Consider the following 21,535-nt stretch of genomic DNA (forward strand, 5'->3'; position numbering starts at 1 on the left):
TAGTAGATAGTGTATGTTTAGTTATTTCAGGATTATTATTAAGAGAATAATCCCAAAATAAACAGCATCAATACAGTAATGTAGTAATATATTTATGATATTTCTTAAAGAGTACCAAGACTTTCAAGTACTATCCCCACCAAGTAAGAGAATCATAGCCTCAGAATAGTTTTTAAAACCACGTTCCTTTCTCTTCTATTTCTCTTCCGCTTTTCCTGTCTGTACTCTGGGCTGCAAAGAGATGCTTTTGCCCCACTGTCAACAGGTAGCCCAGCTTAAATTTAAGCCCAGCTTAAATAAGTTTGGGAGACCAGGGCGTACTCACAGAGGAAAGGATGAAAAGAACTTTGAATGTCATCTAATCCAGTGGTGTCCAAATCTAGCTGAACATCAAAATGGACAGCCCGGAATGTACATTAAAAAGACAATTCTGGGTTCTTGCCCTAGATCCGATTCCAGAAGAGCATCTGCTATACTTTCGTTTTGGGGAGGCTGGGGTGGGGCTTGCTTTTCCGGGTTCTTCAGGCTCAGAAGTGGACTTTCTCCGCGTTCTTTCTCCGCAGGAGATGCCGTGCACTGGCGGTTCTGCAGGTGCGACGCCTGTCACTCCCCAGTGCTGATATCCTCCCGGCACCTTCCTGAGCTTCACCTCCCGGCACAGTGCTCCGAAACGAGCGGAAGCCCCGCCCATCTACCCGCCCCGCGCTCTCCCTTCCCCGCCCCGAATCCGCCTGGCCCCGCCCCTTCCACACGCCCTCCCCGCGGCAATTCCTGGAAACTTGGGGCGGAGCTTCGCTACCGCCTGATTTTTGTGTAAGGGGCGGCCGCCAGGCCGTTCCCGGAAGTTGATGGCCTTACAGTCGTGGAACTGATTGGCTGATCATGACCGTGCAGTTAGCCAAGGTTTTTCCGAGTTGTTTGGGTTGAGTTCAGGAGAAGCATGGCCAGGTCGAGTCGGTACCTACGCCAACTTCAGGGACCTCTGCTTCCACCCAAGGATCTGGTGGAGGAGGACGAAGACTACCTAAACGACGACGTGCAGGAGGATGAAGACTCCGTGTTCGTCGACGCCGAGGAGCTCTGCAATGGGGGCGTAAAGGCTGGCAGCCTCCCCGGGTGCATCCGCGGTGAGGAAGCCCCCTGCCCCGGGGATGGGGTTGGAGGGTCCAACGTAGCGCGTCCCATTCTGGCTTTGCCCTGAGCAAGGCACCCAGTCGCTGCTAACAGATTTAGCTTCTCAATGGTCTAGCTGCTTCATCCTACTTAGGGTAAAGTTTTAACTATAATAGTAGCAGTGACTTTAACTGAGCACATGCTATGTGTTAAGCTTGCTGTATTAATTATTCTCATTCTCTTATTCGTCCTTCGAGGTAGTTTTACACTTGAGGAAACAGTGTATGTTGAGTCTCTATTTCCACCCAGAATCTGAACTTTTTTCTTTCTGACCGCTTATCCTCAAGTTCTATAGAATGAGAACTTGTAACTATTAATCCTATATTGCCTGGAGTCAAATACGTGGTTCTTCCTCAGCTTCTTGGAAAAACAAAACAGGCGGGGTGCAGTGGCTCATGCACTTTGGAAGGCCGAGGCAGATGGATCACTTGAGGTCAGGAGTTCGAGACCAGCCTGACCAAAATGATGAAACCCGTCTCTAGTAAAAAAGAAAAACAACAACAGCAACAACAACAACAACAACAAAACTACAAAATTAGCCGGGCGTGATGTCGCACACCTGCAATCCCAGCTACTTGGGAGGCTGAGGCAGGAAAATTGCCGGAACCCAGGAGGTGGAGGTTGCAGTGAGCTGAGATTGCGCCTTTGCACTCCAGCCTGTGCAACAAGAACGAAACTCTATCTCAAAAAGATAATAATAGTAATAATAAGGAAAGAAAGAAAAGAAAAACGAAACAAAACACAAAGAACACCTCAGTGCACAGATGATTATTAACTAGTGTTAGTAACCTTGTGGTTCGGGTAAACCTTGTGTAAGTAATTTCCTGTGCTATAAGATAGTTTTCTGTGCTATAAGTTATACCTGTTATGTGTACTTTGTGACTGAGACTTAAAATATTTTAATGTGCAGACCAGTGATGTTCAGTAGAACTTTCCATGATGATAGCAGTGTTTTATATCTGCACTGTCTGGTATAATAGCCACTAGCCATATGTAACTGTTGAGAACTTGAAATACAACTAGTGTAACTGAGGAGACAAATTTTTAGTTTTATTACATTTTAATTTAAATAGCCACATGTAGGTGGACAGTACAGATTTAGGCAGAAAAGTTTCAAGTATTTGTGGAGGGCTTAGTCATTCATTCTAAAGTATCATCGACTGGCTAGCATGTTTGGTGCTGGGAAAACCTAGAAAAATATAATAACAAGGTTGCAGTCTTAATGAAGCTTACCTTCTAGTGTATTAAACAAACATTCTTCAATCACAGAAGTAACTATAATGTTACTAAATGCTTAGAAGGAATGCTAAATAGTGCTTTGACAGGTTTTATACATGAGATTCAGGGAAGACTTTTCTGAGTCAGTGACAATTAAGCTGAGGTCTGTAGTAAATGTAGTCAACAGTAAGGGGGAGATCAGTTAAGGCAGATGGAATAACTTGAGTGAAGGGCCATGGCATTTTCAAGAAACTGCACGAAGGCCAGTATTGGCTGAAGTCAGAGTAGCAGAGAGGGGACTGGTTTTAGAAGAGGAACAGCAGACACGTGCTGTGTACTGTGCTTGCCTTTTGGAATACAAAGACAAACGAAACAGTGTCCTGTTTTAGTATTTACAGTGTAGTAGAGGGAGACAGAAAAAGAGGTAGGCAGAATGCAGTGTTACAGGCACCCTAACAGACATCTTTAGAGAGTGCTGTAGGGAGATAAAAGATAGTGATAAGTTTGGTAAAACTTTGAGGAAATGGTTTCTAAATAATCTCCAGAGTTAACTTTTGTGGGTTTTTGTTTGTTTTTTTTAGTTTTAATTCCTGATGAAAACACACAAGAGACATGTAAAGTGTTGGGACGTTTTCCGATAACAGGTGCTTGGTGGAGAGTGAAGGTACAAGTAAAGCCTGTGGTGGGATCAAGGAGCTATCAATATCAAGTTCAAGGATTTCCGTCTTACTTTTTGCAGTCTGATATGTCACCACCAAATCAAAAACATATCTGTGCTCTCTTTCTTAAAGAGTGTGAGGTCTCCAGTGATGTTATTAATAAATTTTTAGCATGGGTAAATGAGGTATCAAACTACAAAAACCTAAACTTTGAAAATCTTAGGGAAACACTAAGAACTTTCCACAAGGAAACTGGAAGGAAAGATCAAAAGCAGCCTGCACAGAATGGTCAGGAAGAGTTGTTCCCAGACAATGAGATGAGCCTTCCTCTGGAAAACAAAAGTAAGTGTGATTGTTATCATCAAGTTTCAGTGAAATTGATATACTTAATGACTACAGTATTTAAAATATTACCACTAGCATAGTATTCCTTTTAAAAATCCATTTGTTGAAAAATGTGTTTATGTTGCTTTTGGAGTATGCCATTGATATTTCAGGTTTCTCATCTGTAACATGAAGGGATTATATGAGCTGATCTTTAAAATCCTTCCAGTTCCTTTCCACCTCTAAAATTGTGATTTTATCTCTTTCTCTAACTTTTGTACTCATAGAGATTACCTTGAATCATTAATTAAAAAAAAAAAAAATCAGTTGCTGGCCAGATGTGGTGGCTGCTCATGCCTGTAATCCCAGCACTTTGGGAGACTGAGGCAGGAGGATCACTTGAGCGCAGGAGATCAAGACTAGCCTGAGCAATATAGTAAGACCTTGTCTCTACAAAAAAATTTTTAAAAATTAGCCAGGTGTGGTGACACATACTTGTAGTCCCAGCTACTTGGGAGGCTGAGGCAGGAGGATCACTTGAGCCCAGAAAATGGAGGCTGCAGTGAGCCATGATTGTACCACTATACTTCAGCCTAGGTGACAGTGAGACACTGTCTTAGTTAAAAAAAAAAAAAAATCAGTTGTAAATTATTCTGTTTAAAGAGATAGAGAAGAACAACAAGGATATGAATAATATATTTAGGAAATACTTCAGTCCAAAATGGTTTCAAATAATTTTTAATATGATTTGTTATCTGGACATTCATATATATGGAATATTTCATTTCCTAATTGTATCAAATAAATTTGATGGTACATCAATGAATGACTTCAGTGACAAAAGATTGTGATTATAGAAAATGATTATAAAGGTTACTATGTAAATTACTTATTTTATATCCTTAGCTTTAAATTTATATAATTGAGTCAGAATTTTTGTTCTGTTGTAGTGCAGACAGTAGGAAACAAAAGGCTAAGAAATCATTATTTAAGCATTTAAAGAACATAAATTTTGGTGTTAAACACAATGAAAACCATCTCAGTACAAAAGCAATTGTCATAATATGATTAAAATTGTCTTACTGGTTAAGGCAAATGTACTAATCTGTCTTTGACTTGGATTTCTTGAATTGGTTGTGCAAAATGAGAAAGTACTTCAAATCAGTCATTCTTTGGATTCATTTATGTTTTACTTTGTTCTTTTCTGATATTTTGTAGTTCCATTTAGAAATGTAATGACAGCTTTGCAGTTTCCGAAAATAATGGAATTCCTTCCAGTTCTTCTGCCTCGACACTTTAAATGGCTCATAGAGTCAGGTTCTAAAGAGATGTTGAAAGAGATAGAAGAGATTTTAGGTACACATCCGTGGAAACTTGGATTTAGTAAAGTAAGTAAAACATTTGCTCAGCATATAGTAATCTTGTGTAAGGTCTGGTTTCAAAGTTGGCAGTTTTTCCTTTCTCTTTCAAAGGAAAGAAATTTGTGTGGACCCCAGTACTGATTTATTTTTATTCAAATGTTGCAACTGTACATAAACTTCTTATGGCTATAGCATAAGAACATTTTATAAGTAGTTATGCAACTTATAGAGTTGCATACATTTGTAATTGAAAAAAAATTGATGACATTCAAATTATCGGTATTAATTTAGTTGTATAATTTAATGTGATCAATGTCCTGTAATTAAATTGTCATTTGCAACTTGAGTATAGATCTCATTGAGGTCAAAAGCTCTTACAAATTTGGCAAGTCCATTCTGCTGTGCAACTCAATGTCCCACTTCCAGTTTGAACTGTTGACAATTTTCATTATTCATGTGATATATCATGATGCCATTTGATTTTTGTTTTGTACAATAACATCATTTATAAATGAATCCACTTCTGTTCTTATTATTAGAGACTATGAGTAGTAAAGGGACACACTGAGGCTCCAGTGGTATTGGAAACCAAATGTGGTACTTAATCTTGGTAGTTCTTGGTTATAAGGTGGTTTTCCAAAGAAAAATACAATTGAGAAACTCTGAGAAAATTCTTGGAACCTCAAGAATGTTTGCAGATGCTGAGTTTGAGAAATACTGGAATAAGGAATTTTTCCCTTACATAAAATGTCTATAAATTCAGTATGCTTTTAAAGATGAGGTTCTGGAACATGAGATTATTATATATATTTATTCAGTGGAGAAGAATGGAAGAGCAATGATTTGTAAAAGGCAGATAATAATAGTTTACCTTTTTGTTTAAAAAAACCCTGTAAAATCCAATGTTCTTTATAGAGATATTAAGAAGGGAAGATCGTTTTTTAGCTCTTTAGAGGTCTTTGGAGCCTGTTCACATTTCAAGAATAAATTATATAACATTTTATTATTAACAATACACTTTGTGTTAGGCTAATATAATAGAGTAAACATTTATTGAGACCTTACCAGTGTAGAATGGAGATGCAGTCAGGCCCTTACTCTCACTCTTGCTAGGCTCACTGCCTTCCTGGTGAAGCACAGACTTTGCGTTTTTCTTTGTGGTCAAATGAGTTTGAGGCTATATCTATCAAGATCCTAGGGCCAGCCTTCTTCCCTCCCTGCCACTATCCCTTTCTCTCTACCTCTTCTTTTTGTCTTTTTTTTTCCCACCCAGGCTGGAGTGCCATGGTGTGATCTCTGCTCACTCGAGTCTCCACCTGGTTCAAGTGATTCTCCTGCCTCAGCTCCTGAATAGCTGGGATTACAGGCGTGTGCCACCACACCCTGTATTTGTAAAAACACAAATAATTTTTGTATTTTTAGTAGGCACAGGGTTTCACCATGTTGGCCAGGCTGGTCTTGAACTCCTGTCCTCAAGTGATCTGCCCACCTTGGCATCCCAAAGTGCTGGATTACAGGCGTGAGCTACCGCACCTGGCCTTCTACCTCCTCTATTAAAAAAAAAAAAAAAAAAAAATTAAAGCATTACATATCAGCTACTGTATTTTCTGCCTTCTGGATTCAGTGAACACCTGTTTAAGGAGCTGTTGAAGTCCCAGATTCTCTCCCCATTGTGGGCGTTAAGTGATTACTGCTTCCCACCCTAGCAAGAGGATAAGGATTTCTCTTGCCTGATGCCATTCAGCTGAGAGCATCCAGGCTTGGAGATACCAGGTGAGGATAAGGCAGAGATTATCTGGTGGTGACTCAGGTTTTTCATTAGGGAACAGTCCCTTCCCTCTCCCCATGTCAGGATCTGGAAGTGTTTTCTCCTTTCCAGTCACTCTTCTCAGAGAAGAATTGTACATGGAGAGTTTAAGCCTAGTTGCAGCATTCTGGGACTCATGAGAAAAAAAGGAGGCCTGAGGTCCCACCATTCAGCATGTAAACCACTATCCAAGTATTGTGTTAGTTTGCTGGGGCTGCCAGAACAAGTACTGCTGACTGAATGGCTTAAACAACAGAAACTTTTTGTCTTACAGTTCTGGAGGCTACAAGTCTGGGTTGATTTCTTCCAAGGCTTCTCTCCTTGGCTTGTAGATGGTTATTGTCTCTCATTATGTCTTCACATGGCCTTCCTTTGTTGCTAGTCTATGTCCTAATCTCTTCTTCTTATAAGAATACCAATCATATTAGAGTAGGGCCCATCCAGAGGACCTCATCAATGAGGTGAATGGTCCCCTTTAACCTTAATTACCTCTTTAAAACCCTGTCTCCAAATATAGTCACATTCTGAGGATATTGGGGGTTAGGACAGGACATCAACATATGAATTTTGCAGGGGACGCAGTTCAGCCCATAAAAGGTATGGAGGGCTCAGGAGTGATGTCTCCATCAAGGAAAAATGGAGCTGATAGATGATATGCTCAGTAGATTATAGTGAAGGGAGTTCTGTCTCTTCTGTGGAGTTTAGCCAGAATTGTTGATAGACACGTAGAAAACTAAACAAGCCAAGAAAATGAGGCAGATGTTAACTTCATGATACACACTGAGTTCAACACAAAACTTAATGTAGCAGAGTACATCCTGTCACTCAGCTGTGAATCCTATTTGCATAAGCATAATAAATACCTATTTAACCAAAATTGAACAAAATGTATACTACGACATTTTTCAAATATAGGAACCAAAGAAACACCTGTGGAGGTAATGGTATAAAATAGAATGACCTTCCATAGAGATAGACTTTCCATATTAAGGAGTTAATAATACATATCTAAAATCTTTTAAAAATCAAGGGAAAATATCTACAGTACTTAGAAATATGGAGGTAAATTCTGGAAGAAATAACTAAAGTGTTGGAGATGTCGCCTTTAGAAGGCATGTGAAGAGATAAGGAAAGGATTCAATTTTTTGTGATAAGCCTTATAGTATTATTTCACTTTTAAAACTGTGTGTTAGTGTGATAAAATATAATTTTTATTTAAAAATTTTATAGAGCTCTAATTACAGTGCAGCCAGTTAAAAAATAGTGATCTATGGTATTTTCTGCAAATTTCATTGAAGTTCATGTCTTCTGGGATTTAAAAAATTATTAATAAAGAACGTATTCATAAACACTTATGATGTTTATAAACCAACCTGAACTTTATTTCTTAAAGATAACCTACAGAGAGTGGAAACTGTTGCGATGTGAGGCAAGTTGGATAGCATTTTGTCAGTGCGAGTCTCTTCTCCAGCTGATGACTGATTTGGAGAAGAATGCATTAATAATGTATTCCAAACTGAAGCAGATATGTAGAGAACATGGACACACATATGTTGAAGTGAATGACTTAACTTTGACATTGTCAGATCATATGTCATTTCATGCTGCTTCGGACTCTCTGAAGTTTTTGAAGGATATTGGTGTGGTGACATATGAGAAGGCCTGTGTCTTCCCTTACGACCTTTACCAGGCTGAAAGAGCCATCGCCTTTTCAATTTGTGACCTGATGCAGAGGCCTCCTTGGCGTTTATGTGTCGATGTCAAAAAGGTGCTTGCTTCTATTCACACCACAAAACCTGAGAATTCAAGTGATGATGCATTGAATGAGAGCAAACCTGATGAAGCAAGATTAGAAAATCCTGTGGATGTTGTGGACACACAGGACAGTGGTGACCATATTTGGACTAATGGTGAAAATGAAATTAATGCAGAAATAAGTGAAGTTCAGCTGGATCAGGATCAGGTTGAAGTTCCACTGGATCGGGATCAGGTGGCTGCTTTGGAGATGATTTGCTCCAATCCTGTGACAGTCATAAGTGGGAAAGGTGGATGTGGGAAGACCACAATCGTTAGCCGTCTTTTTAAGCATATAGAGCAGTTGGAAGAAAGAGAAGTAAAAAATGCCTGTGAAGATTTTGAACAAGACCAGAATGCTTCAGAAGAATGGATTACCTTTACTGAGCAAAGTCAACTAGAGGCGGGCAAGGCTATAGAAGTTTTGCTCACAGCACCTACAGGGAAAGCAGCTGGCTTACTAAGACAGAAAACTGGTCTTCATGCCTACACACTGTGTCAGGTAAAACCTTTGACATTTCATCTGTAGATAAAACATTTGTTGGCTGGGTGCAGTGGCTCACGCCTGTAATCCCAGCACTTTGGGAGGCTGAGGCGGGCAGATCACAAGGTCAGGAGATGGAGACCATCCTGGTTAACACGGTGGAACCCCGTCTCTACTAAAAATACAAAAAATTAGCCAGGCACGGTGGCACGCACCTGTAGTCCCAGCAATTTGGGAGGCTGAGTCAGGAGAATTGTTTGAACCCAGGAGGCGGAGGTTGCAGTGAGCTGAGATTGCGCCACTGCACTCCAGCCTGGACAACAGAGCGAGACTCCGTCTCAAAAAACAAGCAAACAAACAAAATTTACCTTAAAGACAAACTTATTTCTTAAAGCAATTGGTAGGTATTTATTGAATGTCTCCTGGGTCCCTGTCTTGCGGTAACTAATCATTTAGATCAATGCTTTTCAAAACAGCCAGTCTGTAAATTGTTACCAGTTTACACGAGAAAGGAGCTAATGGTAGAAGTAAATCAGTGCACTGCTTCCTTCCTTGAGAAAGTCTTATGGAAAAAAAAAAAAAAACAAAAAAAACTATCGGGTCCAGTGCTGCGGTTCCTGCCTGTAATCCCAGCACTTTGGGAGGCCAAGGTGGGAGGATCACTTGAGCTCAGGAGTTTGAGACTTGCTTGGGCAACATAGTGAGATCTCCATCTCTACAAAAAATTAAAAAATTAGGTGGGCATGGTGGCATGCACCCGTAGTTCCAGCTACTCAGGAGGCTGAAGTGAGAGGATTGTTTGAGGCTGTGAGGTCAAGGCTACAGTGAGCCGTGTTTACACCACTGCAGTCCAGCCTGGGTGACAAGGTAAGACCCTGTCTAAAAACAACAACAACAAAATCAGTCCCACTAGAGTGTAGGCGTAATGATATAGTTAGTTAAGATCCTGGTACAATATCTGTTTCTCATGGGGGCTGGTTACAAACATGTCACAGTCCATAGACCACATTTTGAGTAGCACTGGAAATGGAAGTAAAAGGCTTATATTTTGTAGGATGAAAGTGAGGACTTTACTCATCTGGTATAAATCTTTATTTCTTCCACCTGGAACAGTGCCTGACAAATAGTAGTCACACAATAAAAATTTCAAATAAATTAACATTCTTGAGAAAAAAAATAGTATTGGCTATAATTAACAATCATGGAGTTTAAGCTTGTAAAGAGTTGGAGAGGTTCCTCTAGCCCTAGGCCTGACCTGCCATTTTATAAAGAAACTTGGTAGTTCGAAGATTTCTAAAGAAGGTAATCATTGAATTGGACTCCAAGGACCATGGAGACTCAGGTGAGGGGAAGGACATTGGACTTACAGGAAAGGCCTTTGCAAAGGCATCGAGGAATATGATCATAGTGTGCATAGAGGGTTTTGGGGTGACTTCATTGACTGGAATGAAGCCCGTGTCTGACAGAATAGTGGAAATTAAACTTGGGTTAGACAGTTAATTCGAGCTTTAAAGTTTGTAAAGTATTTTGACTTATCTCATTATATGCTTGATAAAGTGATGTTATCTCCACATTTACAGAAGAGCCAGTTGAAGTTTGGGGATGTTAAACATCTTGCCCAGGATCTCAGTTAGGTGTAGAACTAGGACTTGAAATGGCATTTCAGCTTGTTGTTCTTTCCATGGCATCATTATTTCCTCATTTATTACAGATGCTGCACACTAACAATGAAACTTGAACTTGGTCTCCTAGGGAGCCATTTAGGTTCCTAAGCAAGAAAGTGAAATGAGGAAGATCTTATAGAGTTGTAGAGCCATGAGCCACTTACATATCTTGCCTATTACCTCCATTTATCACATGAATGAATGGAGACCTAGAGATGTTCAGTGTAGCTTATCGGTAGGAGAGTTTTCTGATCAGTTTATGATTTTTTTTTTTTTTTTTGTACTATGCCTTCATGTCTGATTAGTCTGAAGGATTGAATTAGAAGGGGACACCCAAAAGGGATTATTACCAAGTTTGATCTGATGTGTCAATTCTGATTAGTTGTTAGTATCTTAGTATCTGCTTGGGGTGCTGAGAGAATATTTCTGAAGCTATGTTTAGGCTCAGGAGAGAGTGTAAGAGCACAGAAAGAGCACTGGAGTGCCATTTATCATCCTTGGACTAGGGTTGCCAGATTTAGCAGATAAAAATATGAATAATTTTTTAGTATAAGTATGTATCAAATAATTCATTGACTTGCTTATACTAAAAAGTCATTTATTGTGTATTTGAAGTTCAAATTTAACTGAATGCCTTGTATTTTATGGGGCAATCCCATCCTGGGATTGTGTGTGGGGGAATCTGGCTGCAAAGCTATTGGAGTCATCAAGGTGCTGATAGATGGAGCCTGTATTGAGCTGATCGCACTGGAAATACAGTGAAAAGTGTCAGCATTTTTAAGATAATAAATTGAATATATCATATAACAGGAAAGAAATGGCTAATTCCAAACGTTGTGAGACATGGCTACTGCAAGCACAGGGGGTTTTGGTGAAGGGAATTGATGCACTTGGATAGGAAATGTGAGGGCTTTACTTAATAGACATGTTGAATCTAGTTTTAGTGGAAAAATTAGATGATGATGTGATATGATACCATTTAGAAAATCTGTACTTAATACAGATTGAAAATTTGAAATGCTCCAGTGAGCGTTTTCTTTGAGTGTTACGTCAGTGCTCAAAAAGTTAAGGATTTTGGATTTTGAGTTTGTAGATTAGGGATACTCAACCTATAAATGTTCATACTGATGACATAGAAACATTTTTGGAATGACATACACTAAAATATTGAATGTTCTCTGGTTGTAATTTTACAACCATTTTTTTCCTCATCTATATTTAAAAAATAATAAATAGTATTACATTTGTAGTAAAGAATGTTGTTTTTTATTTGTTGTTGGGGATGGTGTGGTGGTAGTTTTTAAAAAGTTGAGGTGTGGAAATTTGGAATATTTAAAAGAAAAAGTAGTATTTTCATAATTAGATTGAGAAAGCGCTGCTTTTATTTCAGAATGGAGTACTATGGTTGGGAGAAGGGGAGGGCTTCAGTGGCGTGTCTCAGATGGCCACAAGGTTTATTTGGGAATGGAAAAGAATAGGGAGCTTTCTGTGTTTAAGAACGATGAGAGAAGTGTTGAGATTTTGGAACAATCTGACTTTTTTTCGTTTTTAGGTTTATTTGGTCTGTCTGTTCTGCATGTTCAACCCTATAACTTTTGTGTTTCTCTACTTCCCACCCACCCCTGCCAATTTAAGAGTTTTGCCTTAAAATAACTTGCTATTAATTATTGGTTTTGTAGATTTTATAACCTGACTTTAGGAATGCCATACTTTGCTTGTAGGTCAATTATAGCTTCTATTCATGGAATCAAACAATGATGACCACAAACAAACCATGGAAATTTTCTTCGGTTAGAGTTCTGGTTGTGGATGAAGGGAGTTTGGTGTCTGTAGGAATCTTCAAATCGGTCTTAAATTTATTGTGTGAGCACTCCAAACTTTCTAAGCTTATTATCCTTGGTAAGTTAAAATATTGTTGGAATTCTGATGTCTATTTCAAAGTCTTGTGGTTAGTTGGTTGTGTACACCACTTAGTTGGTTGTTTACACCAGAACTGATACTAAAGCTACACTAAGTTAAATCTGACCACTCTCCTAATCAGCTTGGGTTGTTCTGTTTTGGCCAGGATATTAGCAGGCTGGGATGTGAATGAAATAGGGTTGTGAAGGGTTACTGCTAATCACCTAAATGATGGCTATTAATATAGTAGAAGTGCCACAGATTCAGAGTAAATCAGGATGTGGATCATTTGGAAATAATAAAAAGTTTGAATTATAGACCACTTAAAAGTAATTTTATGATTCTAAGCTAATAAATTAGACCTCACCAGCCTCTTAAGTTCTTCCAATTCTGGTAAGATCAGTTAGATTCTCTTGGGTTGTCATGCTTTGTAGAACATATGATTTAATGGAGAAAAAAATAAAATCACAATTGGAGAATCAAGTTGTATATGAAAACTATTTTTTTTTTTAGGTACTTGAGGATGTATTTTAAGCAGTTGATTCTATTAATGGCTTAAGCCTTCTCTCTGCTTCCCCCAGTACATGTTTTTCTTATATTTACGGCTTATTTGTTGCAAGCAAAAAATATTTTTGATAGAGCAGAACATTACTATAAGATTACTGGAATGTATCTGTTATCAAATGCATGTATTTGTTGTATATTTTGTACACTTATTTTATCTATTTGAGGCTATAGATTCTTCCACATTCAGTAAGACATTGAACATGATTGAAAAAGGGACTAACTACAATGTCTAAGGCTCGTTTTTTTTTTCCCCCTAATATGTTGACTAAAACATATGCCTCTACCCAGTTTCCCTGTGGTTATAGGTATGAAAGATGTTCAATTTAGATTTTGTCACCTTATTGTGTTATTACTATTTTTATATCTTATACTGTTTAAATGTTGTTTTTTGTAAAATATTTAACTTTAAACTCTTAAATAATTTTAAACAATCTTGGGGGTATTTTTTCTCAGAGTAAGTCTTCCTACTATATCTTTTTTTTTTCTTTTAGGTGACATTAGACAGTTACCCAGTATTGAACCTGGTAACTTGCTGAAAGATCTTTTTGAGACTCTAAAATCAAGAAATTGTGCTATTGAGCTAAAGACAAACCATAGAGCAGAATCTCAGCTAATTGTGGACAATGCTACAAGGTATAATATTACTAAGAGTTTGCATTTTCTGTCTGTTGTATTAGAAATAAAAAAAAATGGCATTTGAATTAGAATGATTTAGTACAATACATTTACTATACCGTTTAGCAAAACTCTTCCATCCTTCAGCTATAAACCTTTTGCCCTACAGTTAGAAAAGCAAAGTTAATGTTTTTCATTACTGGTCCAGCATAAGTTATTATTGAAATTTAAAAATGGATGAGGTTTCCTGATTTTAAAAGTATGTATATGAATTAAAATTGTATTAAGCTTAAGGACTGGAATAAGCCCAAGGGGAATGGAGATTTGGAAATACATGCAAGGGAGAATTGGGGAAGAAATATCCCCTAATTTTTGTGGGAGAAAGCTGAAAGCAAAAGAATTGAATGTGGTATTTCACTCCTAGATGAATCCTAGAGGCACCCATGGCATCTTACTTCCCTTAAATAGAAAAGAACCCTTCTCTTCCTTTCATCTTTGCATAAGCCTTTGGAGTTATCCTCTGTCAGCTCAGACATTTGGTTTCTCCATAATCCATACATATGAAAATCACAGTCATTATTATTTCATGACATTTATTTTAATACAGTCATGCGCCACATAGTGTTCGGTCAACAACAGATTGCATCTATGACAGTGGTGCCATAAGATTATAAAACTATACTTTTACTGTACCTTTTCTGTGTTTAAATATGTTTACATACACAAATACTTACCACTGTGTTACAATTGGGTACAGCATTCAGTATAGTAACATGCTGTGCAGGTTTGTACCCTAGGAGCAATAGGCTGTACCATATAGCCTAGATGTGTAGCCTAGGCTATACCATCTAGGTTTGTGTAAGTGCACTCTATGCTATTCACACAACGATGAACATTGCCAAATGATGCATTTCTCAAAACATATCCCTATCATTAATCGGTGTGACTGTATTAAAATCTCTAGATACAATGGGACCTTTGAATACTGAGTCTATGTTAGTCATTGTGCCAAAATGTATCTCTGGTTTTTACTCTTTTTTACAAAATGTTTTGTTGCTTGAACATCTCCTAAGTAGGATGTAGCAGAAACTAGAAGAAGGGTGTCCAGTCTTTTGGCTTCCCTGGGCCACACTGGGAGAAGAATTGTCTTAGGCCCCACGTAAAATACACTAACACTAATGATAGCTAATAAGCTAAAAAAAAAAAAAAAAAAATCCTAAGCCGGGCACAGTGGCTCATGCCTGTAATCCCAGCACTTTGGGAGGATGAGGCAGGCGGATCCCCTGAGGTCAGGAGTTTGAGACCAGCCTGGCCAACCCAGTGAAACCCCATCTCTATTAAAAATACAAAAAGTTAAATTAGCTGGGTGTGGTGGCCGGCACCTGTAGTCCCAGCTACTTGGGAGGTTGAGGCAGGAGAATGGCGTGAACCTGCAGAGCTTGCAGTGAGCTGAGATCACGCCACTGCACTCCAGCGTGGGCAACAGAGCGAGACTCCGTCTCAACAACAACAACAACAATAACAACAACAAAAATTAGCTGGGCATGGTGGTGGGCGCCTGTGATCCCAGCTACTCGGGAGGCTGAGGCAGGAGAATGACTTGAACCCTGGAGGCAGAAGTTGCAGTGAGCCGAGATCGCGCCATTGCACTCCAGCCTGGGTGATAGAGCGTGACTCCGTCTCAAAAAACCGTAAAAAAAATCTCATAATGTTTTAAGAAAGTTTATGAATTTGTGTTGGGCTGCATTTAAAGCCCTACTTGGCCTCATGTGGCTCCTGGGCCAGACAAGCTTGAACTAAAATACTCAAAACCTACTTTCTCTAAGCCTCTGTCTACCTTGGTGGATAAAACTGTGGGAGTAGAGGAGGAATTGACAGGAATAGGGTAGACAGTGTGGGTTCATATTAAGACATTAAGAAAACTAATGGAGTTGGATGTAGAATATTCTTTTCCTGTAATCTTTCTGCTTCTACCTAAAAGCCACCCCATTTTTGGTAGATGATTAGTCATTTTAAAGTCCAAGAAACTTGGAGGAATCTAAAGCATATTAGATGTCTCAGAACTCAATTTTATCTGAAACTCAGGAGTTCTTTTTAGTAACTCTTTCAATATCATTTGGTTCTAGCTGTGCTCCTTTCATCATTTTGTCTTAATCATAATGCTCAAATATTTATTGACTGTGAAGGATCCCTACTATATACCCGGGGAAAGCTCCTGGAGATAGAAGGTGCTACATGCCTTGGGTCAGAAGTAAAACAGGAAATCTGTGATGATTCTTAAGGTCCCAATTAAATCTGGGCTATCGCCAGCAAGAATAGCCTCATTCCCTCTCTGTTCCTTTCCACTTTTGTTTGGGAAAGGGTGAAGAAGGCACAGTAGGGTACCACCACCTCTGATGACCAGGCTGCTGTTAGGTCTGGTCAAGGAGTCAGTCTTCTTCGAAATAACCATACCTTACTCTGGTTTCTGATATGATTTGCTAGTCTTGGAAAATATAAGAATGAAAGAAGGATGAGGAAGGAATAGAAGCAACTAGATGTGGATACTTGGTTCAGTTGAGAAACTGGGATTATAGGTGGAATATACAGAGGAGAGAGGAGAATATAATGTAAACATGTGGAAAAGGCCTGAAGCAGTTCAAATTAATTTAAATAGAAAGGGATATGGAGTAAAATGGACCTATTTGCCTCCCAATTCTCCTGTTTTCTGTTTTTGTGGCCTTGGGCAACCCACTATACTTGACTAAACCTCACATTGTTTACCTGTGAAATAAGGATAATACCTTCCTTGCATGGTTCTTTTGTGATCTGGAGATAAATAGACCAGGTTTTCAGAATGGTGCCTAGTAAACTCTCTGATAATTTTTTTTTTCCTGATCCTATTAGTTTGCTAAGGACTGATTGCTAACATGTAGTACTATAACTTTATTGTCTTCTATTATACAACTCATGTACTGTTTACAATGCATACCTGGATGACCCTTTCTCTCTGTTATCTATTAATAGATACTAATTATTATAGGACATTAGCTCTGATCATATATGAAGACATTTTTGGATGATAATGTTCTTTGTGTGTGTGTGTTATCTTTATTCAAGAATCTCAAGACGCCAGTTTCCAAAATTTGATGCAGAACTAAATATCTCTGATAATCCAACATTACCCATCTCAATTCAAGATAAGACATTTATTTTTGTCAGACTCCCAGAAGAGGATGCCAGTTCTCAGTCATCTAAAACTAATCATCACTCTTGTAAGTATAAACTTCTATGAGATGTAGGGTTAAGTATAAGTATTTAAGTTTTGTAACATAGTTATTAAATGACTAGTTATAATTTTCTTTGATGGTAAAGAGAAATATTGCTAGCAAAAAAATGAGACATTGAAAATAAATGAACTAACTTAGTAATCATCAAAAGCAGAATACTCTAGAGTTTTATAAAGAAGTAAGCTCTTGACACATAAATGCTCTGTAAATTTTGTTGAGTGAATAAATGGATGTAGGTGATTTCGTTTAAAATAAAGCAAAGCCCCAATAATTCAGGTTCATTTAGGAGAAAGTAAGTCTTAATTAATGAAGTTTTTCCTTCCTTGCAATTTGAAAAGGAAATACATTCATTTTGAATACAAATACTCAATGCTAATAAAAGCAAGCACTTTTATTTTGTTTCTGAAACAAAAATTGTGACTCAAACTGTTGTCAAGTTTAATTCCTAATAGTTCTGTTTTATAAAATGAGTAGAAGCATGGCTTCTAATTATGGATGTTAGGACGACAGCAGGACAGGGTTGAGAACGAATGTGGGACAGGAAGTCTTCTCCTTTATGTATATGACCTGTGTCATGTTACTTAACCATTTGTAAAATGGGAACCATAGTGGAACTCCCTGTGGAGCTATTATGAGGGTTGAGGGCATTCATCAGTTATGAGACACTCTATAAATATCAGTTTGATGTGACTAACAGATGTTATTAAATTAGCTATTGCAAGTGAATTTATTTAAATAGATTGAACCTATTAAATATTGATCTTTATTTTCATTATAAACTCACCTAGCAAACCTTTTAAAAATGGTGTAATGGTTTTCTCAAAATTGACTTAGTAAAGGTTTAAATGATTATTATTGAGGACTTTTTGTAGTTGCCACTGTTCTCAAAGGTATATCCTTCCCACTTAACCACTTTCACTGTATATGTGAAAGTGATGACATACAACTTTATCTGTTAGCCTTTTCCCCTTAGTGTGTGTGTGTCCCCAGTCTCATTTCCCTTGGGTTAATGATCATTCACATATTACAACAATGTGTTTAAATAAATGGGATCATACATAGTGTTCTATAATGTGCTTTTTAAATATTTATTGTAGAAACTATTTTTTTCTTTCTATTTTTCATTCAGCAAATACTTATTGAGCTCCTGTTATATACTAGATACAATAGATAAAGCAGAGGAAAAGATTTAAAAAATTGTCCCTGAGGTTATTGTGCTTTCATTCTAGTGTGGGAAACAGATAATTAAAAAGTAAACAAGTATAAATATATTTTCAAACATCAGAGTACAAAGAATCAAGTAGACCTAACTGAATACTTACTAGTGACTGATGAAATTTGTTGCAAGATTGCTTTAGATTGTGGGGGCCAATGGTTTGAGAAACAATACTCCTTAAAAAAAAAAGTCAACGATACAGGAATGTTTGAAGTAAGAATTAATGTTCCCTGGTAATTTTCCTTTCTCTTCTTCACCCAGGACAATCCCATTAAGATCACACACACAGTAAAAGCTTGGTGTTTATCCTTTTAACCTTATTATATCCATATACAAACATATTTATTTCAGTTTTACATAAATTGGTTTGTAAGCTGCATATTGTTTTGTGACTTATAAATGTATGTTAAATAATTAATAGCTAATGTTTATTCTCACAGCTTAGTTAATAGTAGGTCCTATTTACAGATGAGGAAAATGAGACTTAGTTAAACAGATCTCTTTCTTTGCCACTTCACTTAATTCTACCTAAAATATTGTTGGTTTTATTTCTGCTACCCATTCTTTGCATTAATGAGAATATACTTTTTTAAAAAGTTGTCCATTTTAGACTGGTAGCAGAGCTTAACTGATGCTGCTTTTCTAAATTAAAAACTTCTGCTGGAAAATTAGTCTCTTCTTCAGGGAAATTGAGTAAATATTCCTCAGAGAAGCATATAGTACTTTTTCACTAATAATTAAGTTATTAAGTAAATTATGCCCATGATTACAAAGTACTAAGACCTAAGACAGGATTCATATTTGGGCTAGAATTTCAGAGATGCTAAAATGTGAGAAAAATGTATATTTCAGAATTAATAAAATACATTGTACATATCGATCTGCAAGATTTGGAGAAAGTGAAAAAAGCAAGGTATGGAACAGTGCCATCCTGTACATGTAAAAAATAACAGTATGCTGGGAGACCTTTTGAAATTCCTGCTCCAGAAGCCAGGGGTTGGCTGAGGGTGAGCTGAGTCTTGGCCGTTTTCTAGCGGTAATCCTTCCTTCATCTGAAAAATGAAGGGCTCAGCAGGCAGCTAAATTTGTCTTCCCAGAGCAGGGCATCACAAGGCATGGGCTTTTTTATTCCCTTGTGATTCTTCTGCTACTCGGGAAACACACATGGGAAAATGCTTGTATTTCCACGAGCCTTAGTTTTCATATTCACAATATGGATGTCATCAGAAGTGAGACTCCCCAACGGCTGTAGGGCATGAGCATCATTGGAATGGATGCCCCCACTATGCCAGGGTTAACCTTTTAGTTGCTAGATCATGGGGAGGTCTGGGGAGAAGGAAAGAGATGGTTGGGGTGGGGAGTAGAGCATTGTGTTTTAGGGGAGTGGCTGTTTTCCAGGTAATACGAAAGTATTGCTATGTTTTAGACAAGTACGTGCCAGTTGAATATCAGCTCTGAATATAACAGCACCTACCACATGTGGGTGTCCTGCATATTAAATGATATAACATATAAGGCCTGTATATTGTCAAGTTGTAACTCATTACTAATATGATCACAAGGACTTAAAACAGGATGTTTTACATTAGTCATGCTGTTACACACTTTGTACTCCTGTTTATTTCTTAAATTCAGTGTTCATAAACCATCAGCAAATACACAGTGAGTCTATTACAAATGGGGAACTGTCCTGGCCAGGGGTTGACCTCTCTGTTGAAGGTGGATTGTCTCAGAACCCTTCTTTTCATTCTCTTTCCTATTGCCCTGGCTGATGTGGGGAATGAGGTTGACATTCCCATGATGAACTTGTATTCCATTTGGTGAGATATTTTCCCAGGGCCCCTTACCAGGAATTCCAAATTAGTTTCTTCATAGAAATTGTATTATAATTTGGTGATTTTCTGTGTTAACTTTTTTCTCTTGAATTATAGGTTTATATTCTACAGTTAAAACTTTACTGCAAGAAAATGACTTACAAAATGCAAAAACATCACAATTTATTGCATTTAGAAGGTAAAGCATTTAAAATATTTTAATATTTTTAATCTAGCTTTTAAATCTCATAACTTATTAATATAGATCCTATTTGGATGGGAGATTCCAATATTTCATCACTGTTAATTCTCTTTCTTATTTTGGGGTATGTCTTTGTTAGACATGGCAGAGTGCACTTTCTAAACAGAGCCCTTTCCACCAAGTATTATATTTAGAAGTTCATAGGGACTCTGAATGGAACAAAAGCTTATATTAAGATAAAAACTACAGGCTGGCCTTGGTGGCTCACACCTGTAATCCCAGCACTTTGAGAGGCCAAGGGGGGCGGATCACTTGAGGTCAGGAGTTTGAGACCAGCCTGGCCAACATGGTAAGCACCCTCTGCCTACTAAACATACAAAAATTAGCTAGACATCGTGGCGCACACCTGTAATCCCAGCTTCTTGAGAGGCTGAGGCAGGAGAATCACTTGAACCTGTGAGTTGGAGGTTGCAGTGAGCCGAGATGGCGCCACTGCACTACAGCCTGGACGACAGTGCAAGACTGTGTCTCAAAACCAAAACCAAAACCAAAACAAAAAACTACAAAAATACTATTTCTTGGAGAAAGTCTTGGAAACTTTTTGTAGAATCTAGTATGTCATAATTGCTGATAACAAAAGTAAACCTGTAGCAGGTACCATTAAGGTGACCCCTGCATTTTTGTGTGTTTCAGGCAAGACTGTGATCTAATTAACGACTGCTGCTGCAAACACTACACAGGCCACCTCAACAAGTGAGTGTCTTCGAGAACTGAAACTTTTAAGGAGAGTCCTTTGATTTGCTGTTTTTTTCTTTGCTTTGATGTTTGTCACCTATTTCCATATATTTAAAAATAGCTTTTTTCCCATTTGTGAAATATAATGATCTCTTCAATTAAATACAATATATGAATACATCCTTGGGAATTGATATTTTAGTAATGAGTGGAATAAAAAGAAAAATTAGGAGTGAAATTTTTTTGGTTTCAACCTTAGCAGCCTTCAACTTCTCCAAGATAAGCATGGGGAGCTCAGGGGAATTTTAAAAATTATGTGTGTAGTGTTTCTGGGAACCTTAGCAACAGGGTGCCTGCAGAGAGCAACTTAGTGAATGTCTGTCTATCAGAGAAACATGAGTGTAGACAAGCCACTGTGGTCATACATAGGAAAAATTAATTCATTTCTCTTGAATTGACCAATACCTGCTTTGCACTAAGTATAGACATTCTAGATATGTATAAGATGCAGGTGGAGTGCCTGTCTTCTGAGGGAAGACACACAAAAAATCTGTCAGGTAGCCCAACAAGAGGCCAGAAAGCATGGACTTGAGGCCATATACCCAGGGTCCCAGGAACTGCGATGATGGGCCAGGTCGTTTCCCTCTCCCATGTCTATAAAAGCGGGTATGGACACAGAATTTCCCTTACAGAGTTGTAGTAAGAATGAAATGAAATAATGTACCTAAAGCAGT

At 38.0% G+C, this 21,535-nt stretch overlaps 1 protein-coding gene across 3 annotated transcripts in view; it reads left to right on the plus strand.

Annotated features, from left to right (window-relative positions):
• The first annotated feature begins 773 nt into the window (after positions 1-773).
• The window catches only part of HELB (DNA helicase B), a 36,647-nt gene continuing 15,885 nt past the window's right edge, over positions 774-21,535 (plus strand). Inside the window, exons 1-9 of one of the 3 annotated variants that reach the window (XM_009181155.4) lie at positions 774-1,127; positions 2,973-3,392; positions 4,593-4,762; positions 7,936-8,838; positions 12,206-12,383; positions 13,442-13,583; positions 16,665-16,819; positions 19,982-20,063; positions 20,760-20,819. In XM_009181155.4, coding sequence (XP_009179419.1) covers positions 941-1,127; positions 2,973-3,392; positions 4,593-4,762; positions 7,936-8,838; positions 12,206-12,383; positions 13,442-13,583; positions 16,665-16,819; positions 19,982-20,063; positions 20,760-20,819 — 2,297 coding nt within the window. In that variant the 5' untranslated portion in view covers positions 774-940. Of the gene's footprint in view, positions 1,128-1,822; positions 1,986-2,972; positions 3,393-4,592; positions 4,763-7,935; positions 8,839-12,205; positions 12,384-13,441; positions 13,584-16,664; positions 16,820-19,981; positions 20,064-20,759; positions 20,820-21,535 lie in introns of those variants that run through there. The other 2 variants (XM_031650602.1, XM_021922574.2) reach the window with 2 other exon arrangements.

The sequence above is a fragment of the Papio anubis genome, chromosome 9 (assembly GCF_008728515.1).
Source record: "Papio anubis isolate 15944 chromosome 9, Panubis1.0, whole genome shotgun sequence".
Taxonomy (NCBI): domain Eukaryota; kingdom Metazoa; phylum Chordata; class Mammalia; order Primates; family Cercopithecidae; genus Papio; species Papio anubis.